Source organism: Urocitellus parryii, chromosome 15, assembly GCF_045843805.1.
Source record: "Urocitellus parryii isolate mUroPar1 chromosome 15, mUroPar1.hap1, whole genome shotgun sequence".
NCBI classification, from domain to species: Eukaryota; Metazoa; Chordata; class Mammalia; order Rodentia; family Sciuridae; genus Urocitellus; species Urocitellus parryii.
Genome location: NC_135545.1, coordinates 57157071 through 57184457, shown reverse-complemented (window position 1 = coordinate 57184457; position 27387 = coordinate 57157071). Strand labels below are relative to the sequence as shown.

The 27387-nt window shown below is 61.3% G+C and overlaps 1 protein-coding gene across 1 annotated transcript; it reads left to right on the top strand.

Annotated features, from left to right (window-relative positions):
• The first annotated feature begins 1620 nt into the window (after positions 1 to 1620).
• Positions 1621 to 27387, top strand: Slc7a5 (solute carrier family 7 member 5). Its single transcript, XM_026401883.2, has 10 exons — positions 1621 to 2155; positions 12591 to 12716; positions 19798 to 19903; positions 20363 to 20407; positions 20837 to 20960; positions 21657 to 21760; positions 22109 to 22205; positions 23255 to 23404; positions 24633 to 24810; positions 25813 to 27387. Exons 1-10 carry the CDS (start codon positions 1621 to 1623, stop codon positions 25866 to 25868), a joined length of 1521 nt encoding a protein of 506 aa, XP_026257668.2. The 3' UTR covers positions 25869 to 27387.

Sequence of the window (27387 nt, the reverse complement as noted above, 5' to 3'; positions counted from 1 at the left end):
TATTAAATTAGAAGTTGTATACTGAAGTCTTAGCAAGGGCTCAGTAAGTTGGTCACATGGTTTTCTGCCTTCTGAAAGGACAGTGTGAGAAGCCAGAGTAGGGAGTGTTTTTTTTTTTTTTTTTAATCTTTCCCTAGGCACCAACTCAGGCAACATACAGTGTCGCAAGTTCATGTGTGTGACCTTTGTGACCTTTTGGCGGCTCTGCTCTGGCTTCTTGTACTGCAGAAAATTCAGGCAGTTTTATCACTCTGGAAGGATGACCAGCTCACTTGGGGGGTCCAGAAGGATATGTGTTGGCCTCCCCACGAATAACCCCTTGCTGGGGCTCTAAGGACAGCCAGCTTCCCAGCAGCAGTTAGCGGACCAAAGATGGCAGAGGTCTGACCTCCTTCCACCATGGCCACTCCTCAGGGTTCTGGGGAGCACACCATGGCCCAGCAGACTGTCCTGCTATGACACCAGGCTTGTACGCTGGTGGCTGCATGCCCTGTCCTCTGGAACAAAGGCCTCCCCACACGCCCACTTCTCCTGCTGGCCTTTCCCAGGACACCTTATGACAAGTAAAGGGGAATGATGGAGTGTGCCAAGAGCTTCTCTGCCTGGGCCTGACCCTTGGCTGAGTTTTCCCTGTGCACTCAGCAGGTGCTTAGGACCCTGGACCCCAGCAGCCCCTCCTCTGACTTCTGACCAGTCACCTTGCAGCCTTCCTACCTCAGAGGCCTCTGGCCTATCCCAGGAATGACAGCAGCCTGCCTGGGAAGCCCATTTAGGTTTGGGGGTGGGGGTCCTCACTCTTGCTCTTTCAGAGGAGACCTCGTAATATTGATTGAGCATCAGCAGATCCCTGGTCTCCCAAAGCCTGTGCTCCTGTTCCTGAGAGCGTGTGCCCCCATCACAGGTTTCTGACAAGATTCGACTTGGGATAAAATGGGCTCCTCCACGGCCGGTTGTCCCCCTGCTCTCCGGCAAGCACACCCACAGCCTGGTGACTCAGTTCCCCAGGACTGAGCTGAGCCACGTGCTGCCCCAGCTCCCAGAAGCCTGGGACCACAGACTTGGCGGGGCTGGGGAGTGTGCCATCACCTCGGGCCAGGCAGAACTGGGCCCGGGTTCCCGTCAGGGGGTGGGCGAGCACACCACACCCCAACCCCACCCTTCCCGCACTAGGCCCCAGGCCACCTGCTCCTCCCGCCTGGGCTAGGTGGGGAGGGCTGCAAGGGGGAGGGGAACGCCAAACAAAGGGCCCCTAGGCGGCCCGCACGCCCGGGGAGTTGGGACGGGGCGGCGCGTCAGCCCGAACTTGGTGGCCCAGACTCGGCCAGCGCGGTCCGGTCGGCGACGCTCCACGTGCTCCCAGCAGCTGGCTGGGGGCGGTTCTCGGCCGGGCGGGACCAGCGGGCGGTGGGCGGGACCTTCTGGGGCGGACCAACGGCGGAGGGCGGTGGGCGGGGCCTCGAGGGAGGGTGGCGGCGGCGGTGGGCGGGGCCTCCCGGCGCAGGGATAAAATGCTGCGGCCGGTCGTGCGGACGCAGACGCAGCAGCTCGGGGGCGCGCGGGCTTCTCGTTCGTCCGCGGCGCGCACCTCGTGTCCAGGCCCAGCCGGCCGGCGCGGCGAGCATGGCGGGCGCGGGCGCGAAGCGGCGCGCGGTGGCGGGCCCGGCGGTCGAGGAGGAGGAGCGGCAGGCGCGGGAGAGGATGCTGGCGGCGCGGCGCGCGGACGGCGGCGACCCGGCGGAGGAGGGCGTGACCCTACAGCGCAACATCACGCTGCTCAACGGCGTGGCCATCATCGTGGGCACCATCATCGGTTCGGGCATCTTCGTGACGCCCACGGGCGTGCTCAAGGAGGCGGGCTCGCCGGGGCTGGCGCTGGTGGTGTGGGCCGTGTGCGGCATCTTCTCCATCGTGGGCGCGCTCTGCTACGCCGAGCTGGGCACCACCATCTCCAAGTCCGGCGGCGACTACGCCTACATGCTGGAGGTGTACGGCTCCCTGCCCGCCTTCCTGAAGCTCTGGATCGAGCTGCTCATCATCCGGCCGTCCTCGCAGTACATCGTGGCGCTCGTCTTCGCCACCTACTTGCTCAAGCCGCTCTTCCCCACCTGCCCCGTGCCGGAGGAGGCCGCCAAGCTCGTGGCCTGCCTCTGCGTGCGTGAGTACGGGACCCCGGCGGGCGGGCGGGAGGGCGGGCACGAGCCGGGCCCCGGCCTCCCGGGGCCCCTGGATCGCTTCCTACCACGCTGCATCTCTGCTCCCCAGTCCCGGCTCCTGGTAGCCCTAACCTGGACCACCCCATCCCCGAAGTCGCTGGTCCATGAACCCGCGTGCGTTTACACTCTGGGGCGGCCTGGGAAGACCTCTGACAGCGAGGCCTGCGCGCTGACCCCCAGCGGGCATTCGGTCTCCCCACCTAATCCGTTAGGACTTGAGCAGTTCCAGCAGCGCCAGCCTTCCCGGGCCCCGCAGAGCAGTGCGCCCTGCCTCGTTCCGGGCACCACGTGGAGTGAGTGAACCACTGGTTTCCTTTTCAGTGTCACTTGCTGACTGGTTGTCAAGAGGGAAATTGCAGTTAAAAGAAATCATTCATTTTTGTTCTCCAGACCAGCCTGTCAGGAATCAGTGCACAGGCTGACTCACAGAAAAGCGTAGTAATGAACTTGTGTGTACCTAGAGTGCTCATTAGGCTGAGCAGCAGCGTTGAGTTCCTCTGAAGGTGGCCTGACACTAAATCTGTGTGTTGGGGTTGGGTGGGCTCAGAGGGTCCCAAGTTTGCCAAGAAACAGCCACTGGGCTTTTATTTATTTATTTTAAGAGAGAGATTTTTTTTTTTAAGAGAGTGAAAGAGAATTTTTTAATATTTATTGTTTAGTTCTCGGCAGATACAACATCTTCGTTTGTGTGTGGTGCTGAGGATCGAACCCAGGCGCACATGCCAGGCAAGAGCGCTACTGCTTGAGCCATGTCCCCAGCCCTGGGCATTTTTATCATGTTGGTGGGCACTATACCAGTGGGCCAGAGAGGACTGCTGCTTTTCAGGACAGTATTCTTGTGGGATTTCAGGATGAAAAAACCTTGTGTTTTATATTTTGGCTTTGGGCCACTCATGCTCATCCCATGGCCAGCCTCCAGCAGCCTACATTTGTAGTTGACGCACTGCCCTGAACACCCAAGCACTTGGGCTTTCCTGCACCTCGATGGTGCATATGTGGCTGGCAGGGTGATGCTTAGAGTTTGGGGTTGTATCCGTGAAGTTCTGGGGTCTGTGTGCGTCTTGGAAGTGGCCCTTGACTGGCAGTGCTATGGGAGCTCGGGGCTGAGAGACAATTGGAGACCATTTCCTCTCTAGTCACATACTCCATAAACTCAAGATGCAGAAGGCAAAAACCCAGTGGGCTGTGCGGGCTTCTAGGATCCGAAGCCTTCCTGAGGTAAGAGAGGACCAGGCCGCGGTGGAGGGTTGACTCCAGAATGTGGGGCTCAGCACCCAGAGCCTGGTGGGAAGGCCAAGTAGGATGCACTGGATGGGAGCTGAGGGAGCTTGTGACTTCTGGGAGGGCCAGGAGACACTGGGGTGACTCGCTGGACTGTGTGCTGTGTGCGCACAGAGCAAGCCTCTAGCAGAGAACACTTTGTTTGCCTGTTTTGTCTGTAGGAGGATTTTAATTGTCCAGTTATGTCATTTCTAGGTAGTGTGTCTTGGTGAGGCCTGCTTGGTAATGTTGTTAAAGGGCTCCTCTCTTGTCTGGGAAGATGGACCCTGGGAGCCGAGTGGAAGTTTTGACAGTGCTGGCAAGTTGTGGGAAAGGCTGCTTTGGCCTAGTGGGCAGTTAGGGTGGAGGTTTTCTAAAGTCTTCTTTCTAATAAAAGATGAATATATGAATAGGTGACCATGTAAAAATTTGACCATACCAATGTGTGGCGAGTCAAACTGACTGCTGGTCCAAATTCCTTCTCCAGCTGCCCACCACACCATGGCTAACAGTGCATATTTCTGGAGCTTTCTCTGCCATAAACATAATCACTTACTCTTTCAACCTCAGTTGGATCATTGTGCACAACTCAGTTTGAAGTGACAGTGCAGGGTTTCCAGGTCAGTACACAGAGGTCAGCTCCTGCTTTTCAGCTGCAGAGCGACCATAGGACTGCACCAAGTGTGCTCAGCATTTGGGGTTTCCTGGCTCCGAGCAGAAGGCATAGATAGCCACAGTGCCTTTCCAGGAAGCTGCCACACCAGGTGTTCCTGGAGGTCTTTTGTGATACAGGGCTTTGAAATAGATTCTAAATAGCTTTCACAGGTCCCTGTGGCCCCAGTAGGTGAAGCCTTAGGGTGAGCTGGTGGAAATGCCTTTGCCCTACACCCTCTGGGGTGCAGCGGGGGCTGATGTCAGTTAGCAACGCCTCCACTAGTAGGCCCAGCCTCATGTGCCATCAGCCGTCGACACTTGACCTGCTGCAGGGTATGTGTGAGTTGCTCTGGTGTTTGATGGAAGGAGGATTTTTAGTGACAAAGGGAGGGGTCTGCAGGACAGCCTTGTCTAGCACCTGCCTGACACCCCTGTGGAAGTGCGTCCTGGTGGTCCTGGTGCTCCGTAAAGCAGGGTTGCAAGTTCCCCCTAGGAAGAGCAAGGGCACTCTGTGCCCCTCCTTCCTGGGGTCTCTCCACTGTGGTGCACATATCTTGGCATCTGGGTCTTCACCTGTGCTGGCACCTCACTCTGCCTTGGCAAGGGTTCTGCTGACAACACAGAAGGCACAGATGCTGGGGAGAAGCTTTCATTTTTGCCGTTTGGTCTCTAGCTCTCCATCTTGTCCCTCAAAAGTTTCTTTCCGCTTGTTAAAAAGGAACAGTGTGGCCCCCATGCGCTGAGGGGTCCTGCAGATGGTGAAGTGCAGAAGCTCCTCTTGTGGCCTGGCCTGGGCCCCAGGGCTGAGCCCGTTCATAGAACATTGAATTTGTCAGTCCTGAAGGGGGAGAGACGTCCCCTCTGCTGCTGTCTTGGTGGCATGTGGAATTGGAACAAGGGTTGGTTCTGTGGGTTCCTTACTGTGCAGTGACGACAGGTAGCACCACTTGGAACTCAGGTGATGCTGGATTTTATCTTATCAGCTACAGTCACAGAGACAAGCTGAGATTCTCACTGGGCGGGGATTAGTTATCAGGCCTCCCAGTGGGGAATCAGCTGCAGTTCCAGGCAGGCTCTGGGCCAGGGCAGCTGCCGCCTTCCCCCCAGGGAGCTCTTAAGGAGGCATCCAAAGGGGCTCTCTGTTCCCTCTGCCACCACGGTCACCTACCAAGCCAGTGGGTGTGGGGGACCTGGTCTGGGACTGGCTCTCTAATGAAGACAGTCTCCCACTCTTTCCTGGTTGGTGGGATGGGACACTACCTGCTATGACAGCCACCCCCACTTCTGCATTGCCAACCAACAGCCCCATGAATCTCTGGTCTCAGGCAGCTGAAAGGGGCAGGCTCACCTGGGATCCCAGAGCCAGGAGCCCGTCTACCTAATTGCCACCCCTCACCTCATGAGCATGGGACAGGCTGGTGGCCTCTCTTAACCGGTAGGTGTCTAGGACTTGTGCCCTGCAACGTTCTCCACCAGGTGTCAGGTCAGGAGCAACATGGGTCAGTTCTGAGAACTTTCCCTCAAGCCTCCCGTCTGTGAGGGGTTTCATGGCCCATCCTGCCATCAGTGAGGATGTGGGCCATTAGGTCCTTAGTGTGTCCTGTTCTCTCCTGACCTGAAGTAGCCGCTGGGCTCACTCATGCCTTTTAGCAAAGAGAGAGAAAGGAGGAGAGGGGAGGACTGGCAGAGGTGAGTGGCAGGTGTCTCTTCTGGAGCTCTGGGCTCCGGGCTCAGTACCAGTGCTAGATGATCTGGCATTGGGCCATCTGGCTGGAGGAACGCCAGACCTGGCTGCTCAGCCCCTCCTGGAAAGTCCGGGTACGTAAGATGGGTATTTGGAGGCTGTGGAACTAGCCACGGCCAGCTGACTTGATGCCACCAGGGCACGGGGGTGAGGACCAGAAAGGATGGAAGGAGTCAATCTTAGAGTTGCCTGCTGGCCTCCTCCACTCTGAGGGTGTCCACCCCTGTGGACCTTGCTTCTCCATGCAGGCCTGTCCCATGAGGCCCGCGGAACCCTCACCAGTGTTAGAGTTTGTCCCTACTTGCCAGCCATCGTAGCTGGGACACCGCCTGAGCCAGGCAGGCTCTAGTGTTCCCGAGGTGCCAGTGGGCGCCGGCATCACAGCCAGCAGCTCTGTAATCAGCCCTGAAATCCGGCTTTCCCAGCAGACATGAAAGTGTGGCTGCCGCCTGAGCGGGTCACGCCTCATCACGGGACCTGGGGCCAAGGCCTGCTGGGGTGGTTCACAGAGCGCGTGACCCCACGGCAGGCGAGATGTGGCGAGCGTTCCTGACCTTCTTTCTGGTTCACAGACCCCTTGGGTAATCCCCTAGAAGGTGCAGGCGCTCTGCCCAGTAAGTCCTTCCAGGCACCTTGCCGCCAGCCTGTGAGCACGGGGCTCCTCGGCCCACAGTGTGGCCTGCACAGAGCTCTCCGCCCTCGCCACCCTGGTCTCTGCTCTCTGAAATCGTCCCACTTAAAACTGGAGAAACTGAGGCCAGGGTGGGCTGGGTGCCCAGAGCTGTGGCCCCTGCCTCCAACTGACCATCCTCTGTCCTCAGGCCTGGGGGATGCTCCCTTCCCCAGCCCCTTTCCCTGAGGCCTGCCCCAGGCAGGGCGTTGCCCGGTGTGGGGACCCACCCCTCTCTGGGCTGGGACTTGGGCTATGTGAAGAATTAGCTCCTGGGGCAGGATGTGTGCAACCCTATCTGCCCTGAGGCACCCTGACCTTGGGCTGGCTGACCTGTCACTGCTAAGACCATCTGGTGTGAGCTGCCCAAGTGTGGCCCTTGGGCTTTATCACCAGCCGCCCAAGGCCAGTGTGGATCCGCCCTTGCTCATGCATCCTTGCTCATAGCTCCTGGATCCACCACCAGGCCAGGCTGCAGAGCTGGAAGGCTCCTGGACTTGTTCACTGGGTTCCCTCTTAGGAGCCCGTCAGCCTGAGTTGGCCACCAAGAAAGCCTGAGCAGGGCGTATCCTGCACAGCTCTGGGCTTGTCACACACAGCCAGGGTGACCCCTCTCCAGTGGCCTGGGCATGGGATTTAGGAGACTGGAGTGTAATCATTTCCTGTGAGCCTGGGCCGGGTGCTGGTCTCTGGGCCTGTTTCAGAGCTGTCCTTGCATCACAGCCAGGGTCAAGCAGGGGTCCTGTTGGACGGCAGGCCTGAGGAGAGCAGCTGGCAGCGCAAGGGGACAGGCGCCACCTGGAGCCTGCATTCCAGCTGCAACTCCGGGGGATCTTCCTGAGAGGACCTTAGGCCCTGCTCAGAGGTTCTGTCCTGCTGTCAGTCACTACATCTGTAGGCCTGCCAGGAGCCGAGTGAAGTCTTAGAGCAGCCGCCGCACAGTCTTAGACCCATGCACAGGTCGTGTACTGGTTGAGCCAAATGCTACCCATCCTGCAAATTTCGTGGTATTTGCTTCCATTTGGATACTCAGAACACCAGCACCCCCAGACCTGGGCCCTGAGCCATTCCTGGGGTAGTGTCCTGCACAGCTCACACACAGCCAGGGTGACCCCTCTCCGGTGGCCTGGGCATGGGATTTAGGAGACTTGAGTGTAATCATTCCTGAGGAGGAACTACTGTGTGACTTTTGGCAAATGGATAGCCTCTCTGAGTTCCATTACTTCAACCTTCAAGTGAGGGTGTTAAATGGGGTACTGCAGATGTCTTCCATGTAACCCTGCAGCTGGAGCAGGTCTGCCCTCCTTTTTTCCTTCGTGGTTAGCTTAACTGCTGGAGGAGCACGGTTGGGAGGGCAGGTGAGCTGTGGGCCAGGCGCTTGGCTGGTGGTGCCGAGCCCCTGTCTCAGCCAGTGGTGCTGAGCCCTCTGAAGGTGCACTGCGGTGACCAGTCGGATCTTAACAGGGCCTCACACATGAGGCTCAAATGTGGCTTCACCATAAAGAGAGCAGGGAGTCTTCCTGTTATGGGTAGAGGCCAGGCTGAGACCTGTCAGGTAACAGGCCACAGCCACCCGGCCAGTCAGAAACAGGGACCCTCCGGAACCTTGTCCCCCAGGAGGCTTGCTTCTGAAGAACATGGTGAAAGAAGTCTCCTTTCAAGGGTCCCCTCCTTGTCTCGGGACACGAAGGGATGCCTGCAGATGTTTAAGAGTTTATTTTCATTTTTTAATAAATTGGTTTATTCTAATTAGGTATGTGCAGCAGCAGAGTGCACTTGATTCATTGCACACAATTGCAGCACGACTCTTCATTTCTGTGGTTGTACCATACGTGCAGTCACACACAAACCTAGGGTAATGATGTCCATCGCATTCCACCGTCTCTCCTGCCCCCATGCCCCCCTCTCCCCTCTTCCCAGTCACAGTTCTTCTGTGCCCACCCAGCTCCCCAGTATGGCTCAGCACCCACTTTTCAGAGAGAACTTTTGGCCTTTGGTTTTGGAGGATTGGCTTACTTCACTTAGCATGATATTCCCCAGCTCCACCCATTTACTTGCAAATGCCATGACTTCGTTCTTTTTTTATGCTCAGAAATATTCCATTGTGCATATGTACCATGGTTTCTTTATCCAAGGGTGCCTTTCTTTATCGAAGGGCATCTAGGTTGGCTCCCCAGTTTAGCTATTGTGAATTGAGCTGCTATAAACATTGACGTGGCTGTGTTACCGTAGTAAGTCTGCTTCTTTCTGGCCTGTTTTAAAAAGAAAGTCCCTGCCCCGTTCGCTGACATCCCACTCCCATGCTGGTGGGACTGCGAGGAAGTGCAGGACACAGCTGGTCAGAAATGGGAAGGGCCAGGTGCGTGGGGTGGTGAGGAGCCTGCTTGGCACGCAGAAGGCCGGCTCCAAGGCAGGGAGCAACACAAAGCCCTGTGATCACGAGCTAGTCACAGGGAGCTTGACAGTGTGTCCCAGTCCTTGTTCCACAGAAGTTTGGGTGGCCAGGGCAGGAGGTGGGCAGCCCAGGCGGGATCCCCGGAGCCTGTGGGCTGGCAGCAGGGAGGCTTCCTGGGGTCCCCTCTGAGTGGCTCCCTGCTGGAACTGCTTTCCACCACCCTGAGGTTCTGTCTTTCCCAGTGGCCAGCAGTGGGGAAGCAGCAGAACAGAGCTGGTTCGTCCACGTGGGGTAGGACGGGTGTCATGGGGTCACAGGCAGGCCCTCCAAGTGTGCAGGTGGGCTCCTGCCAGGCCCAGCCAGGTCAAAGCTGTTCCCAGTTCTCCACCGCCCTCGGGACTCTGGTCCCGTGAGCCGTGTGGTAACTGGTCATGAGGTGCCTACCCTCTGGTACCCGTAGGGATGCGAGTGCCAGGCAGGAAGTGAGTCCCTGCTAGGGCCCTGGGGAATGTGTCAGGGGTGAGGATGCTCAGCCTATGGGGTCCCTGTGTGTGCCAGACAGATCTGGGCCCATGCCCAGCGTCCTGTTTGGCAGGTGCTGGGCTGGGCTGGGCTGGGCTGGCAGGGAGCCCCTGCGCAGTCTGGGCCCAGGCCTTGGCCAGCTCTGGTTGCAGTAGTCAGCTGGTTCTGTTCTTGGCCTGGTGCCCTTGGGGACCAGGCTGGCCCTGCTTCCTGGAACCAGTGAATCCTGTTGGCTACTTCGCCTGTGCTGTCTCAGGGGCCTCTGGAGGCGTGGTGCTGTGGGCAAGTCCTGGGCAGAACAGTCTCTGGCAAGTTCAGAACACAGACCACCTGCCTGAGGCTGCACCGTCCCCACAGCCCCAATACTGACCCTTTTGATGGGTGGACCCTGACACCCGCAGAGTCCCCGTGCCTTTAACTCCTGGGCCCTGGAAGACGTCACAGCAGCGCTGCTGTCCTTCTTTGTGGTGTCTGGAAGGGACAGAAGTCTGCGTCCCAGATCCCAGCGGGGCCTGCCACACAGGCTGGTGCAGTCAGACACCCCAGGAGTGTTCCTGCCTGCGTGGGGCAGTGTGTCCTGCTCTTCAAGAACACCCTGACGCCCTGCCCAGGTGGGCCTGGAGATAGGGGCTGTTTGGAGGGTGCAGCTGGGACCTGGAGCCGGGGAGAGAGGAGGTGGGCAGGAGCTCATCGGAGGGTGACTGCAGGGGCCTGGGCAGGCAGGGATCCCTCCAGCCTGCTGCTGCCTAGAGACCCTCTGTCACTTTTGAACCCGGGAGTCCCTGCAGCCCTCTCATCACATGGGGGTCGGGAGGAAGGGCTTGGCCATGGGGTGAACCTGGCTGGGTTGCCCGTGGAGGAGGGCGCTGCCTTATCTCCCTGGCCCAGGCTGTTGCTGTGAGCCCACGCAGCTGCGCTTATCGGGCCACACAGGGTACCCTGAGGGCGCCAGCCTCCTGCCCGTGCCCCCTCTTTGATGTGGCACAGCTGCTTTCTGTGTCACCTGCTGTAGGGTGGTGAGCTCCTACGAACTGGCATCAGAGCAGCTGACCTTGGGGAAGCTGAGGGTGGGCAGCCGAGGTATTTACTTAAAGTTGCCTTTCGTCTTGGATCTTGAGAAAGGACACGGGAGCACAGCCTCACCTGCATCATGGAGTGGTCTGCCCGGGCACCCTGGCTGCCAGTGACCTGTTTTTTTAATGTCAGGAGAGGGGTCTGCATCACTGGGAGGGGCTCTGCCCAGAGTGGTCGTGGTCTGGCACCTGCTGGTTCTCTGTCCACTTGGCCCTGGCTCAGAACAGCTGGAGCCAGGGAACAGCTGGCTTGGATCTCCAGGGCAGGACTTTGGGGTGGCCACAAAGGGCCTCTCGGGGATTGCTGTGTTGGTGTGGGGTCCAGCGTGGCCTCTGGTTGCCCTCTTTCCTGGGCTCCGAGGGTGGGGGAGGTCCCTGGCTGCGACTCAGCACGATCAGCCCCTGCCCGACTCAGCACGATCAGCCCCTGCCCGGCTCCAGCCTGCTCTCCTGGGGGATGAGAGGTGGGCCTGCGAGGCCGCCTGGGGCTGGTTGCCACTCTCCTGCCCACCGGATGGGTAAGTGATGCAATCCTCTGGCGTCTTGCCTCATCCGGAAGGCGGGAGCCGGTAGGAGGGGCTGAGTCACCACGTGGTGACACACTCACCTATCAGGAAATGTGAGACTCCTGCAGACGCAGGACCCGCTCCCCGCCCAGCAGAGAGGTGCCAGGCCAGAATAGAAGCTCTGCTGTGTTGCCGGGAGCCCTGGGAAGAGGCCTGCCCCGCTCACCGCCTCCCCCAATGTGTGTCAGGGAGGGGGCTCAGGGACAAACGTGTCCTTGTAGTAGTCAAAATGACCACCTTCAGCACGTGTCAACCATGCCTTCTCAAGGCAGAGTGACCTGTCCGTCGTTACAACAGCCCCAGGACAGAGAAGTCAGGGAGCCAGCTAATGAGGTGCTTCCGAAGGAGTCGGGCCAGCAGGTCCCAGGGCCACCTGCCAGGGGGCTTGCGCTCTCCTCCCTCATGGAGTTGTTGGTTTGAAGCCTGTTTCTCAAACTTTGCAAATGTCTCTAGCAGAGAAGCCCCAGTTGTCTGTCAGGCCTTCTGGCAGCTGCTGCGAAGGGGATCAGGAAAGGCCTTCCAAGGCCTTGTATTGCCCACCTTACAGCAGCCCCCAGGAAGGGCCTGCCTGGGTTCCCTGGTAGACACTGGGCTGGCTCCACGTGGCCGTGAGAGCTGGTGTCTTGGGCGTGGGGACCCTTGGGAGCGCAGGAGGTCCACAGCCAGGGAGGAGCCAGGAGCCCTGGCCCTTTAGCTGACCTCATTTCAGCAGCTATGCGTAGGACGGCTGTGCCACCGGCTCCTGGGCACTCACGGCTCCTGGGCACTCACCGGTGGCTCCTGCACACTGAGATGCCCACCACCCACCCTGGCTCAGGGCTGGATGTCCAGTGGGGCTGGCAGGACCAGCTGCAGGCTTGAGCCCGTGACTCCTGCAGATGCAGCATGCCCACCTGGCCCTCCAGGGCACTGGGTTTCAGGCTTTCCCGGTGCAGTTGCGCATGTCTGCAGAAGGTTCCGTGTGGATTTCTGTCTTGGTGTCTGCTAGCTGGGGAGCAGTGGAACTGGAGCGTGCGTCTGTCCCCTGAGCCCACCTGAGTGCCCTGTGTGGGGAGGCCTCCTGCCTCAGGCTCCTGCTCCTCTCCTGCCACCCATGGTGGCTGCGGCCACTTTGTCCTGTTTCTCTCTGGGCCTATCAGGTGGCCCCTGTTTCATGGGACCCCATGGAGCTCACTTGGGGGCAGAGGTGATGCATCCCTCTTCCAGGGGCAGAGTTGATTTGAGTCTGAAGCTGGCGCTCCCCTGCAGGTGGAGGGCACTTCTGCCCCTCAGGGCAGGTCAGCTCAGTAAAAGGAAGTCCTTTGCCCCAGCCTAGGGCACCAGCTCTTTTGAGAGTTTGGTGATTCCAACCTTTGACCTTCAACCAGGAAGTTGATCAAAACAAGTCCCAGAAAACCTGAAACTGGGGGAGGGGGCTGGTGGGGACACTCCTGTTTCTGTTGGATCTGCCCCCAGCCCCAGGCACCCTGACCTTGCCTGCCCTGTCTCCGCAGTGCTGCTCACGGCCGTGAACTGCTACAGCGTGAAAGCTGCCACCCGCGTGCAGGACGCCTTCGCGGCAGCCAAGCTCCTGGCCCTGGCCCTGATCATCCTGCTGGGCTTCATCCAGATCGGGAAGGGTGAGTGGCAGCTGGCCTGATGCGGTGCTGGGCACCTGCTGCGTGGCCCCAGCCAGGTGGGCCCTGTCTTGGCACCGTGCTCCCACATGGGGTGAGTCCTCTGGGAAGGTTGATGCCCTTCCAGGTGGGCAGGGAGCCCCTCCTGCACACACCCCAGGAAGTGTGAGCGCAGACTGGCCCCCGCGCCCCGGGAGCAGGGCGGGAGTTCAGTTCTCTGCTGTGGGTGCTCACCATCAGGGCACCTTCAGGCCACCTCTAGGGAGGGCCAGGACACTGTCCTGTGAGTGGCCTGCTGCCCTGTGACTGAGCTGGGCTCCTTGTCACACCGCAGGCTGTCCTTGGCAGCTGTGGAGAGGGCCTCCAGGGAGCTCTTGTTGGTGTTCCTTGGCAAATGCAGTGGCCTTGTCCCTGGGCCTGCAGCTGTGTGGCTTTGGATTAAGCGCACACCTTAATCCCAGCTGCTCAGGAGGCTGAGGCAGGAGGATCTTGAGTTCCCAGCCAGCCTCAGCAACTCAGTGAGGTCCTGTCTCTAAATAGAATCCAAAACAGGGCTGGGATGTGGCTCAGTGGTCAGGGCCCCCGAGTTCAGTCCTCAGTACTCCCCCTTTCCCCCCCCCCAAAAAAAAAAACCCCGGAGGATCATTGAGAGCCCCTTGAGAGGGAGTGTCACCCAGGGGGATAGCATAAACCCTAGTGCCTGTCCTCCGTGGGGACCCAGCTGGGGGCATATTCTGAGTGGTGTGGAGACCGGGCCTGCAGGTGAGGAACACAGTCCTCCTCTGTTTAATGGAAATAAAAGATGAGATGAGCAGACAGAGGCCTCTAACATTCGGGGCCGAGCCAGAGCAGCGCTGGGGGAGCCTGTGTTAAGGTACAGACCAGGTTTGGTGGTGACCTTATGGCTCTAGGCGAGTCACTGGGTGTCAGAGTCTTTCCCTGGCCACCTTCTCCGGGGGCTGGGAGGAGTGAAGGGGAGTCCTGTGCAGGTGTGCTCTGGAGGTGTGGATGGACGGGCCACCTTGCTGGGCCTCTTCCTGTCACCTCCTGCACCTTTGCTGCGGGCCCTCCCCCTTCCTTTCCAGGCTGTGGAATGTTCCCTAGCTAAGAGCCTGCGTGGTCTGATCAGACAGTCCTCCTTCGGTGGGTCACAGGCCCTGGACACACACCGAGTGCTGAGGTTGGCCTCTGTGGGCTCTTGGCGGCAGAGGGGTCCTGACTGTTCCTGGCTCTGGGGGAAGGTCACACACCTAGGAAGGCCTGGCCACCCCTCCTCCCCACTGGCCCTGCCCCCCTGGGCTGGTGTTCCCCTGACCTGTGAGCAGGAGAGCTCTGGACGGCCAGGTGGGGCGCCCAGAAACACCCTTTGGAATGTCCGTTCTCCCCAGGCGACCGGCTGCACGGCACAGTCGTCCTGACCAGTGCTGTTCTGTGGCTGTTAGGACCAGGGGTGCCCCTGGGCGGGGGCCGCAGTTCCACGTAGCCAGTGCTTTCGGGACGCACACAGCTCTCAGATGCAGGCTGTCAGCATGGGGTCAGTGCTCGAGGCAGGTTAGCCCAGGGCACCAGGTCAGGGAGGGGGTGGCCGACGAGTGTGTGGGGCATGGGCGCCACCTGCCTTCGGCCATCTTGTCAGATGGCCCTCACTCGTGACACAGCCCGATGGCCTTGGCCCAGGGTCCGGCTGTTCCCAAACACGAGTGGGCGGCTGGAACCTGGCTTTTGAGGCCAGGGTGGGAGTGGGAAGGAGGGCCCCTCCCCGCACTGCTGCTGGGGAGGCACAAGGGGGCCATTGTGGCTGACACCCAGGGCGGGACCTGCTTATCTCTCTCCAGCAGTCAGGCTGGGTGGACGGTGGTGGGAGAGGCCTTCCTAGAGCCTTTCTCCTCCTCCTCGTGCCTCCCGGGAGCGGTCTGGGTCAGACCCCCTCGCTGCCCACCCAGGGTCCAGACTCCCACTGCGTCACCTGCCGGGGGCTGGAACGCGGAAGTGAGTGTTCCACAGCGCTCTTAGGTTGGCCAGGTCCCCCAGGCTCAGAGCAGTGCAGTGTCCCATCCTGTGGCTCCCGAGCAGCAGCTGTGGCATGCAGGCATGCTGGGGCCTCGAGGTCTGTTCCTGAAGGACCTGAGAGGTTGCCGGAAGCCACCACCACCCTGCTACCTGACACCGAGCTCCTGCTGGCTTCCCACCGGGCCCAGGGCACCTGGGAGTCCGGCTGGGGTGGCCAGGGTGGGGACCCTACGCCCTGGATGCTGAGAGCAGCTTCTGGCAGGGTGGGTTCCAGCCAGGGGCCACCTGAGCTTTGTAGAAGGCACCTGCCCACAGTCACTTCACCTGGTGGTCTCCACAGATAAGGACACTTCCCTTTGTTCTCTCTGCCTTCAGCCACTTCTCCCAAGCCCACTTGCAACCCCAGCTGCAGGAGTCTCAGGACTCTGAGCTGGGGACACCACTCGGTCCTCCTCAGACCTGCGCTCAGGGCCACCCCTGCCAGCAGGGGGTGGGATCCTCAAAGTGAATCCTAAATAGTCCAGGGGCTTCACCGAGAAGAAGCCAGCCACTGCTCAGCCTCAGGCTGCCAAAGCAAAACTTAGAGGGACCCCCCCAGGCCAGCCCCCCCTTACAGGGGTCCAGGGAGCCGGTCGACGGGGGGTTCTGGTGGACTTGGGTCACTCTAGAACGGGCTTGGCCTGCCCAGGGCCTCCAGGCACCCTCTGGATTCATGCCAGACTCAGGGTCAGACCTCCGCAGCGGGTGACCCAGGCCCTGGAGACAGGAGTGCCGGGCCATGTGGCATCCTCATGGGGCCTCTGTGGCCACTTCAAGCTCTGTGGTCGAGGAAGCTACTGCCCAGGGAGGCCGCTCTCCCGCTGGCGCTCCTCGAGAGCTCTGAAGTGCGTCCTTGCATCGCAGGAATGACGGGTGTGGAAGTCACGTGTGCCACTTGTGCCAGCAGGGTGGGGTCAGAGGGCAGGAAGATGGGCTTCCAGTGCCCCGGGCCAGTCAGCACAGGATGGAGGCTGGGGAGCCCGAGCAGGACGAGGGGCAGTCACTGCCATGGCCCTGGCAGGGGCCCTCTACTGCCCTTGGCTGTGGATTGGGAAGGCCTTCCTACTCAGGGTGGCCGGGCAGAGCTGCTCTCCAGGCGAAGGGGCTGGTTCCACCTACGTGTGGTGCTGGGAGTCAAAGCCAGGGCTGCGGATGCCAAGTCTAGGATGCCCGCTCCTAGACTTCCAGAAGCCAATGCCACTCACCGTGGTGGACAGATGCCATCTGGTCCTAGCCGTAATCCCCAGAACCAGGTTTCTGCCGTGTCCACGTTCCCAGACTTAAGGCGAAGGCAGACCGATATGGGCCTGCACTCAGGCCAGGGGTCAGGCAGAGAGAGCCCTGGGGTGGCCAGCACCGCGCCTTCTCCTGAGCCCGCTGAGTCAGCAGCCACACAGAGCAATGGAGGCCCTGAGTCTGAGGCCCCACCAGTGTCCACCCAGCACCAGCCAAGGGTCAGCCCATCTTCCAGAGAGGGAATTGCCCAGAACTAGGGTGGCGTGTCCGAGACACAGTGGGGCACCTTGGCCTGTTGGCACGTAGGATCCCCCAGCACTGGGTGGCTGCGACAGCTGATGTTCATCTTAAGGCAAAAGGGCTGCTTCCGTGGACTTCAGATGCCCATCTGCCATAGTCCTGGAGGTCTCAAGTCCAAAGTCAAGGTGTTGTCAGGACCGTCCTTCCCAAGTGTCCAGGGGAGGGCGTAGAAGAAAAGAAAAGATAATTGAAACCAGAGTCCTTGGGGAGGGTTAGGTTGGGGCTCCAGCTTGGGGCTCCAGGCGTCCCTGAGCCCGTGGCTGCTTCGCCCCAGGTCTGCCTCCGTCTCTGCCAGACGTGGTGGGGACACCTGTCTGATTCCTGAGGGTCCCACCACAGCCCTCGCTGGCCCACTCAGGCCATCTCTTCAGATAGGGCTCCCCTGCCCTCAGGCGGCGAGCCTCGCGCTTCAGCGCCTTCCTCTGTCTGACCGCTGTGCTGGAGCCCAGAGGCAGAGTGAGGGACAGGATGGCAGCTGTCCCCAGTGGAAGCGGGGCCTCCCTGCAGCAAGTGTGCCTGGGCTGGCCTGGGGTGGGCTTCTGAGGCTCCCCCGCCTCCCAGCACAGGAGGGAGCTCAGAGCTGGCCTCTCCAGGTCACGGGTTTCCCAGGCCTGTGCCCTGGCAAGCTGTAGCCAGGGCTTTCCTCGACACGAGGGCCAAGCAGATCTCGGGGGACACAGTGGCCATGGGGAGCCTCTATCCTGAGTCAGGGCCACAGGGCTGGCCACGTCCCGGGTGGGAAGAGTTTGATCTCAGTCCCATTCCCTTATGCACTTGGCCATCAAGGGGACCCTCCCTCCCCGGCATCTGTCAGGGGCAGCTCCCTGTCCCCCGGGGTGGGTGGTTCCCATGGCTGCACTGGTGTGACAGGGACGGGGACTCTTTCCCTGAAACCTCTCTCCTGGGACTCTGCACCCGCCCACCCTCACCCCAGTTCTCAGGCCCCACCAGCTCCCAGGGCCATGCGGCCTCTGGTTTGCTGGGCTCTGCCTCTGGTTTGCTGGGCTCGGCCTCTGGTTTGCTGGGCTCGGCCTCTGGTTTGCTGGGCTCGGCGCTGCTTGTGCTCGGCTTCCTCCAGCCCCTCAGGAAGGAGCGTTTTGTGGGTGGGGATGGGGACACCCAGGGGAGGGACTTCAGGGGCTGCTACAGGCTGCCAGCCAGGAACTGCCTAGGGCGGAGTCACTGCCCCTGGGTGGCCAGAGCAGGAGAGGAGGCAGTGAGGCCCTGGCACCTCCGTGTGGTAGGAGCTGCTTTGTGCTGGGCCCAGGCCTGCACCCAGCTCTGCTGGGTCCACTTTGTCCTTTCTGTCCGTTCCCTGAGCTGGCAGTGCCGTCCTTTCCATCCATGGCAGCTTGTGGGAGTCACCTCTGCCTGGCCTGTGCAGTGGGGGACAGGCCAGTGTGACCCAGCCTGGGGCTGCGCCATGCATTTCCAGACATTGAGCAGCCACTCTGACCTGAACCCTTCTGTGTCACCCAGTTCTGGCAACCTGGAAAGTGTCCAGGCATCGCGGGGTGGGACTGCCATTCTGGGGTCATCTTCCCAGGAGGGTGCATGTCTCCCATTTCTCCTTGGGGCCAGCACCAGCCTCCCACAGAACCGCTGCCACCCTGCGTGGGTGGCCTTGCTGCCTCTGGCTGCCCTGGAGAGGGCAGGGACCAGCCTCCCTGAGCAGAGCTGTGGCTGGCAGCACAGTTGGGGCAGGTAGAGCCTGGCTCTGTACGGTCACCCCCAAACCACATCAGGCTGTGCCATCCCCAGCCCAGGGACAGCTCGGGGTCCAGACCAGCAGACCTAGCACCACCCCATGGCACCTGTGGAGAGAAGGTAGCCTGTGATTGGTCAAGTGGCCAGTGGAGCTGTGGCCTCCCTCCTGGGCCAGTATCCAGTGTAGATGGAGGCTGGCCACACTCCTGGGCTCTGCTGCTTGCTGAGGTCCTTGAACACCTGTTGCACCCCATGCTCCCTCTGTCCCTGGTCAGGCAGGGCAGCCAGCCTCCAGGGCCTCGGTGTCAGTTGGGGGCCCACACCAACAATCTTTGGCAGAGCTTCACCTCCCGGGGGACTTGAGCCTGCCCTCCCACTGTCTCCCACCCGATGGCAGGTGGGAAGCTGGAGCTGACCAGCTGTGCTCAAGGCTGTGTGGTCTGGGGTACTGTCCCATTGCACCTGGGCAGCCGTCTCCTCCAGGGGAGGTCCTGGTAGGGTGGCCCCAGCCACACTGTCCCAGGAACAGAGCCACATGGCTGGTTGGGAGGACCTGGTCCAGTGTGCGCTTGGCTGTCTCAGGCCACCAAGTCGAGCCGAATCCCAGGAAGTCCTGTCCTGTAGTAGGAACTCTGTCCCTGGGGACCATCTTGAGTGATGATTGCACCCTGAGCTGGTGGCCAGAGTGGTGTGCCACATGGGCACTGGGGTCACCAAGGCCTTGGGCTGCAGGTATCTGGCTCTGACTAGGAGACCTCAGCATGTCCCCAGCCCCATGTCTTGTCCTTAGTGGGTAAGAGGCTGCTATTGTCCAGTCTGGAGGGCAGTGGTGGTGACCCATGGGTAAAACAGGGATCTGAAGTGTCCTGTGTGCTGGCTTGGTCCAGTGCTGCTCACCAGCAGGCAGGCATGTGTCCCTAGTCCCTGGGGCTTACTCTGCCGTAGCACTATGGGTGGGTCTTACTCAGGCTGGCAGATCCTCACACCCCTGGCCCATGCCTTAGTTTCCCCACTTGTAGGACAGATGCCCTCCCTCCCAGCAGAGTGGCTGGGTTCTTCAGAAGTAAGGTACTCCAGAATATTCTACTGGAGAGCAGGTGGGTTAGAACCTCGAGGGGCTGTGGGCAGCTCAGCTGAGGCGTTGTTGAAAGTGCCTGTCCTGAATGCCTGTCCCCAGCCCACAGGGTCCAGCCAGCTTGCTGACCACAGTATGAGCAGGAGGCTGTTCCCCAGGGATGGGTGAGGTTTTCTCGGGATGCCAGTCCTGGTGGCAGGTGGGTCCGCGGCCTCCCAGCCCAGTTGCGGGAGACTCCCAGGTCCAGCGCTATAAGAACATGGACCCGAACCTGAGGCTGTCCACCCTCCAAGGGGCCCCAGCAGTGTCTGCTGTAGGAGGTCCTGTGCTGCGTTTGAAGCACAGGCTTCAGGTGGGTGAATGACCAGTGGACCCTTCGTGGGTCCCCCCAGTGTTCTCTCCTGCCATCCTACTGGGGTCCCTTGGCAAATGGGGTGGTCACCCTCATTGAGCCAAGTGGTGACCTTGACCCGAATGGGCAGCAGTGGCCAAGTCTGCAGAGCTGCCTGTCCTCTCTTGGAGTGGCCCAGGCTCTGGCCAGGCCAGGCCCCTCCATGACAGGGAGGGACCCAGCTCTCTTCTGCCCGGGAAGGCGTCCGGGGCTCAGCAGGCTGTTCAGGTGGTGGCAGGGAGTGGCCCTGCGTCCGCGTCCGCTGGTTCCCGTGCCCTGCTCTGCCTGGCATCCTTTGACCAGCGTTCTCTTGTGGTCTTTGCCAGGTGGCGTGTCTAATCTGAACCCAGAGTTCTCCTTCCAAGGCACCAACCTGGACGTGGGCAACATCGTGCTGGCCTTGTACAGTGGCCTCTTTGCCTACGGAGGATGGTAGGTTCCAGGACATCTGGCCACTTCGGGGTCTCACAGCACTCAAGTGTGCAGCTGGGGACAGGCAGGACAGACACTGGAAGCCCTCTCAAGGGCATCCCAGCCCCAGGCCGCCCTGAAGGGCCGTGAGAGGACCCCTGAGGCCTCCGTAGCACGTGTCCCTCTCTGTGTCTTCGGAACAGGCACAAGGTAGAGGCTTGCAGCCTCCCCAGCTGGGACCTGCCTGCAGCTCTGTGGCCAGCAGGTGGGAAGGTGCTAGAGGGAGGTGAGTGGGCAGGGATGCGGGAGAGCAGGAGCAGGTGGGAGTGACCGCCAGGTGCGCCCAGGCCCTGGCCTTCCCTGCTTGCCGGGGTTGGCTCTGATGGGTGGGGTGAGGGGTGCAGGGGTATGGGGCTCCCTGCTGAGTCTGTATCTTTTCCCTAATGGTTGTGGGGTGACATAATGAAACCTGATTTCTAGGAATTACCTGAACTTTGTCACAGAGGAGATGATCAACCCCTACAGGTAGGTGGAGGGATGAAGGAGACATCACAGGGACAAGCTGGTTCCACCCTAAACCCTTTGGTGGGCTGGCTTCTGGGCCCCGTCCACCTGTGAACTGGAGTAAGCCTTGCCCTGGGAGTGGACCACATGTGCCCCCTGACACCTGTCCTGCATTAGACGCCCTCGGCAGCCCCAGGCACACAAAGGGTGGTCCTCTGTCCTGGACCACTCCAGCGTGTGTATGAAGGCCCCCAGGGTCTCCTGGGTGGGGACTGGTCAGGGCTGTGGGCCTTCAGCAGGACCCCATCAGGGGCAGCGAGGCAGGCAGATGGAGCCACTGGCCAGGCGGCCCTGCTCCCCAGGCCCAGGCATCTGGCCCCTGCCCGAGAAGCCAGCTGAGACGGGGATGAGCAGGGCTGTGCTCCAACAACCAGTCCCTCCCTGTCGTAGGAACCTGCCCCTGGCCATCATCATCTCCCTCCCCATCGTCACCCTGGTATACGTGCTGACGAACCTGGCCTACTTCACCACGCTGACCACTGAGCAGATGCTGACGTCCGAGGCTGTGGCCGTGGTAAGGCAGCCGCCCGCCTCCCCAGGGTCCAAGAGCCCGAGACCAGGCTGTCCCCCATGTAAGCCTCTCACCTACCTGGAAGGGCCATGCGGCTGTCCTCAGTCTCCATGGAAGGTGTCACAGGAGGGCTCCCCCGCTGGCCGGAGGTGTGGCGTCCTCCTCCACCTTGGCTGCGGGGAAACCACAGGGGGCACCAGGCGGCCTCCACCATGATCAGCGTGTCTGCGGTTGGTCAGGTGGAAAGACTGCCCCTGGGCTGTGTCCTTGGCCTCTGTGGCTCCTGCCCCTTGCCCTCCCATGCGGAGGGGAGCAGGGTGTCCTTGCTGTGGCTGAGTCTCACTTGATTCAGATCCTGCGCTTGCAGAGAGCCACTCACCAGGCCCTGTGAGAGTCCCCAAGTGAGGCAGGCAGATCCTCGTCCCCAGACCCGCACCTGCTCTTGGTCAGGCCAGGGGCCAGCTGGGCATGGCCAGGCAACCCAGGGAGGCCCACCAGAGGGCCTGCCATCAGGAGCAGCCAGAGTGCTACCTTGTGAGCAGGACTGGGACAGCCAGGGAAGGGCCACTGTCCTGAGCTGTCCCCACAGTCCAGAACTGATCCCAGGGATGGCTGTGTGTGCACAAGCAGGATTAGGCCAGGTGGGTCCTGGGTCGGCCCTGGTGAGGTCCCAGGGCTCACATCCTTGTGTCCCTGCAGGACTTTGGGAACTACCACCTGGGAGTCATGTCCTGGATCATCCCCGTCTTTGTGGGCCTGTCCTGCTTCGGCTCTGTCAACGGGTCCCTGTTCACGTCCTCCAGGTGAGTGCCCGCCTGGGGTCCAGGGAGTGTCCGGCTGCCAGCCCCTCATCTGCTTTACAGCCTGTGCTTTGAAGTCCTGTTTGTGGTGTGTAGAGGTTGGGATGACAGGGAGGCGGGAAGTGTGACCTTTGCCTTCGCCCTCCCTGGAGCTGGTGTGACTGCTGCGTCCTGCAGGCCCCTTCCTGGACTGCAGGAGTAACACCAGGAGGGCTGGCGGGACGCCACCAGGGCTCCTGCCCCTGCCCCTGGGACCCACCTTGCTGGGTGCGGTCCACCCTTCAGCTGTCTGTAGGCACCTCCATCCACGGGTGGGGTCCTGGGCCTGACTGCTCACTGCTTTGTCCACAGGCTGTTCTTCGTGGGGTCCAGGGAAGGCCACCTGCCCTCGATCCTGTCCATGATCCACCCACAGCTCCTGACACCCATGCCATCCCTTGTGTTCACGGTAAGCCTGCCACACAGCCCTGCACCCTCCGCCCCGCCACCTGTGTTGTCTAGGTGGACCCAGTGGCGCTCTGGGCTCTGGAGCAGCCAGAGCGCCACCTGGTGACCAGGACTGGGACAGCCAGGGAAGGGCCACTGTCCCTGAGCCGTGGACGGTGACTGGGATGCTGCAGGGGCTGGGAGCTCTAGTCAGCCAGGCCCCGGGCACCGAGAAGGCACTTGAACTCTGCAGCACGTGCTGGTGTGGACAGTCCCACTGCCGAGGCTGTCCGGGCACCTCTGGGGCTTGGGCATGCGTCCACCGTGCACTTTTCTCTCTCCTTCTCTGAGCCTGTTTGTTAGTTCTCTGCTTCTGTGTGACAGCCACCCAACCCGGGGCCCAGAGCACAAAGCCTTTACCTTCCCACATCCTGCAGCGCCAGCCCACCTTGGTCTCAGAGCTTGATGACTGCAATTGGCATGCTGCCCTCCAAGGGCATGGCAGGGGCTGTGGACAGGAGGCCAAAGGTTGTGGGCACACGGGCTTCTCCACAGGGATCTTGGGCACCCTGGCGATGGGACGCTGCGCATGTGATCCAGAGAGCAAGACGGCCACGTGCTTTGTGACCTAGCCCCGGCCGGGTCTGCTGTCCTTGCTGCCTGGGCCTGTTTGTTAAAGTGCCATTCCTCGGGGAGCAGGGTTAGGCTCCACCTCTTAAAGAGAGAAGTATCACAGAAGTTCTAGACATGCTTAAAGGGCCAGCTTGACCTTGGTTTTGAAACGGCCATCTGTGTAGTGTGGGGATTCTGTACTTACTATGATCCCCAGTTGGTGGGTGCATAGTTTAGTTCCAGGTTGCTGCTTTGATGCAGGGTGTGCAAGAAGCGTTGGGTCCAGGCATCTGTGCCTGCTCTGTGGGCAGCACCTCCACTGTCCTGGAAGCCCATCGCTCTCCTGGCCTCTCTGCACCTCACACGACCCCCATGTGCTGGAGGCTGAGGCTGGTCACGATCCTCCCTGGACCAGGCACGGCCCTGCCCAGGGCTCAGCCAGCCCCTTTCTCCTGGCAGTGCGTCATGACCCTGCTGTACGCCTTTTCCAAAGACATCTTCTCCGTCATCAACTTCTTCAGCTTCTTCAACTGGCTCTGCGTGGCCCTGGCCATCATCGGTATGGTCTGGCTCCGCTTCAAGAAGCCCGAGCTGCAGCGGCCCATCAAGGTGAGCACTGGCGGTGGGTCCAGCCAGCACCCCAGGCAGAGAGCAGGCAGGGCTGGAGTGTCCCCAGGAGCCTGAGGCAGGAGCGGGACCCGTAGGACCTACCAGTCTCCACCCCCGCCCCAGCAAAAGGGCATTGCTGCCCTCTGGAGGGCTCTGAGAACTGGGGGCATGGCAACTGGGAGTCCTGGGAGCAACAGGTGGCCACTGGCAGCAGCTCCTTTTGGTACTAGGTCATGATGACTGGCCCCTGCCACAGGCCTTGCCCTGTCCCCACCCCACCCCAGCTGTCTTTAGAGACGGGAAGAGCCTGGCTCTCTGGAGGGAGCCCCGTGACTTAGTGCCCAGGACGCCCTGGTCTCCCCTTGCCCGGGCCTGGGAGCTCAGGTAGCCAGTGTAGCACCTTTTAACATGTGGTCACTGTTCCACCTGACGAGGGCCCACAGGAAGGCTGTTGGAGTGGCCAGCTAGACACCCCACCCTTCACAGGGACCAGCCCAACAGCTGGGGCAGGTGTCCACAGGAGGGCTTTGTGCAGGCACCAGGTCCTGCGGGCACGCCTTCCCAGGGGACTGGGCACTGTCGTGGAGTCGGTTCCCTTGAGCCTGGCCGCCTGTGGGTGCAGGACAGCAGAGCTCTCAGAACAGGCCTGTCGGCTCCGCCCACAGACACAGAAGCTGGCTCTGCTGCCCAGGCCTCTGCGTCCCCCGCCTTCCTGTGCCCCGGCTTCTGCCCCAGCCTGTCTGCAGGCCGCGGGTTTGGGGCAGGAGTGCCTGGTCCACCCACAAAGGGCCCTCTGAGCAGGCAGGACTCTGCTTGCTGGTGGGTGGCCAGGCCTTCCCAGAGGCTCCGAGTCTGTGATGTGGGAACCAGCAGCCCCCGGAGCCCCCGGAGCCCGGCTGCTTGTTTTCATTCCTCTGCTGACTTGGCCATTCCATGCCTGGTGCCTGTGCCTGGGCCGGGGTGAAGTGCGACGGACGTGGGCTCAGTTCGTACCCCAGGGCCGACCCTGCGGAAGGTGCAAGTCAGCGCCTGCCCTGTCAGCACAGGCACTGGCCGGGGCTGTGGGTGGGGCGGGCGCAGATCCCGGGGAGGCTCCAGGGTGGCACGCCGCCGGCCACAGGACATGGGCTGGAGCTCTCCGTGGGCTGGTGGAGTTCACTCAGCGGGGTGTGGTGGTCGGGAGGAGCCCAGGCCCAGATGCTGACGCCCTGCTGCGTGCCGTCCCCAGGTGAACCTGGCCATGCCGGTCTTCTTCATCCTGGCCTGTCTGTTCCTCATCGCCGTGTCCTTCTGGAAGACACCTGTGGAATGTGGCATTGGCTTCGCCATCATCCTCAGTGGGCTGCCTGTCTACTTCCTCGGGGTCTGGTGGCAGAACAAGCCCAAGTGGCTCCTCCAGGGCATCTGTGAGTGTCCAGGCAGCTGGCCTAGATGGGCTGGCAGCAGCCAGGCCTTTGGCCACTGCAGGGTATCAGTGGTGAGGACACCCACCTACTCCCAGTTCAGGAGCTGGGCAGCAGCTCATCTCAGAAAGGGGTTCCCGAGAACCAGGCTGCTGCTGCCAGAGAAGTGCCCACTGTCGCTCACCAGCCTTGACACACTTCCTGACCTTCCTGGGCAGAGCAGGAGAAGGCGCCAGGCCCGGGTGGTCCACATCAGAGTGGGCCCTGTCCTCACCCGTGTGGAAGGCCAGGCTTGAGAGAGTCCGCACCTTAGCTCTGGGTGACCTAAGATTCTAGGGTGGCCCCTGTGCAGGCGAGGAGACCCACACCAAGGGCTGAGCCACCCTCCAGCCTGGGTCCCTGTGGAATCTCATGCAGGGTCACACCCAGAGCAGACTTAGGACAGAAACCTTGTTCTGAAACCACCCGCCTCCCTCCCCAGGCAGGCTCTGCATAGAAAGTGCCAGGGTGGCCCTGGAGGTGGCGGGGGGGGGGGCTGGCCAGGCAGCACCACAAAGAAAAGGGAGAGAGAGTGCCAAGCGGTTCCTGGGGCCCCTGGCAGGCAGCCTGGTCTCAGGGCACAGTGGTGACGTGGGCAGTCTCAGGGCACAGTGGTGACACGGGCAGTGTGAGCCGGGCACACGCACAGTGGCGAGGCCACCAGGTTGCTGTGCAGTCACAGGGCTCTGGGGTGGGCAGCTGCACCTGCTCCCACACTCCTCGCCCGCTGGCCCGGGCAGTCTGGCATGACGGAGAGTTGCAGAATGTGCTGCTGGCCAGGAGGCCCTGGGGAGGCGCCAGTGCTGACCACACGGTCTGGAGGGCCACACAAAACTCGGAGTTCCTGTCCTGCAGCTTGGCTCAGTGTGGGGACAGGTCGGGTGGGAGCTGGGCTTCGTCTCCACAAGAAGGACGCCTGGCCCAGCCCGTGGCCTGGCCGCGCTCACTCTGTGTCCTCTCCCGCAGTCTCCACCACCGTCCTTTGCCAGAAGCTCATGCAGGTGGTCCCGCAGGAGACCTAGCTGGCGGCAGACGCTGCGGCAGGGAGCACGCAAAGGCCACGCGCAGACAACTCGCCCTCAGAAAAGCAGCTCCCGGCCTCCCTCGTCCCTCACCGTCCCTGCCCGGGGCGGCACCCACAGCAGCTGTGAACACTCTGGTACGAATGGTCTCCTGGAAGATGGATGTCCCTGGTGGCTCCCGGGCACGGTGCCAGCAGTGAGCTGGGGCAGGCCTGGTGGCCCCCCCGGGGGACCCACCGCCTTCTCCCTTCCCTATTCATCTGCATTCAACTTAAATTTGGGGTCAGGTCAGTGCCACCAACTGATTGCTGTTTAGAGAGGTCAGGAGGAGGTGGGAGACAGCTCGACAGTGCCTTGTGCCTCCAAGGGACCCGACTGTGGCTGCACGGAGCACTGAGGACCTGCACTGGCGTGGCAGTGCCTGTCTGCGGGCACACCCCCAGCTGCTCCAGCCCTCCTTCTCCAGCGCCGGCGTAGGGCTGAGAGAGAAGAGCCTGGCTGTGTCTTTGCCTTAAAGTCTCGAGATGGCTCCTGCCCTGCGAACCCTGGAATGAACCTTCAGCAGCAAGAGCCAGCCCTGCCTGTCCCTGGGGTGACCCTGGGGCTGTGTGCATCTAGGGACAGCCAGGAAGGCAGGCAAGGCACGGCGGGGGACCCCAGCCTCGGCCTCCCACTGACCACAGCAGCCCTTCAGCCCTGGGGCTGGCCTCCCCCGTGGCCAGCGTGTCGCCTTCCCCTCACATGCCCCATCCCACTCTCAGAAGACAGCAAGCCTTCCTGCGCTCTCCTCTCTCTGCCTCCGGTGGGCACTTGAGGCCTGGCCAGCACATCTGGCCACACTGTTCTTGCTGAGCTGTCAGGAAGTCCCTGCGAGTCACCCGCAGAGAGCGGTTCCTCTCTGCAGGTCAGACTGAAGGGACTCTGAGGCCTGAGAAGAGCTCAGCAGGCTCCTGTCTTGCACTGGGAGCTCAACCTCAGCTTCAGGCCACTGACCCCCCAGGAGGAGGGCCCTGCCAGCCACTTGGCAGGGTGCAGCGTGTTCCTGGGGTGCGGTGTGGCTGGGTCGTGGGACCCCCACCTGTGAGGCAGGTCAGAGGGGTCCGTCTGGTTCTGGGGCCTGTGTCCATGGTGCTGACTCTGACTTGCCGGCTAGTGTCCAGGAGCATAGTAGGACCGTGGCCCATCTGGGAAGTCTCTGCTGTCCAGCCAGGCATGGCCGACAATCCGCAGGGCCTGGGATAGCAGACCCTGGCCTGACAGCCTCTGTTTGTCCCCTAACACTTACTAACGCGGAGGTACGGTTGGCACCGTGTTTATTTATTTCAGGTGGCCGGCTGGAGCCGTGGTGTGTTGGCACCGCGTCTGAATCGGCCACCTTGGCCATCCACTGTGGCGTCCACAGAGCTAGTGACTCGTGGCTGGTACATCTTCTATTCTGTGTTAATGGCTAACCTGTTACACTGGGCTGGTGGGGTGGGGAGTTCTATTTGTGGGGTCTTTTTGTTTTTAAAGAAATGCG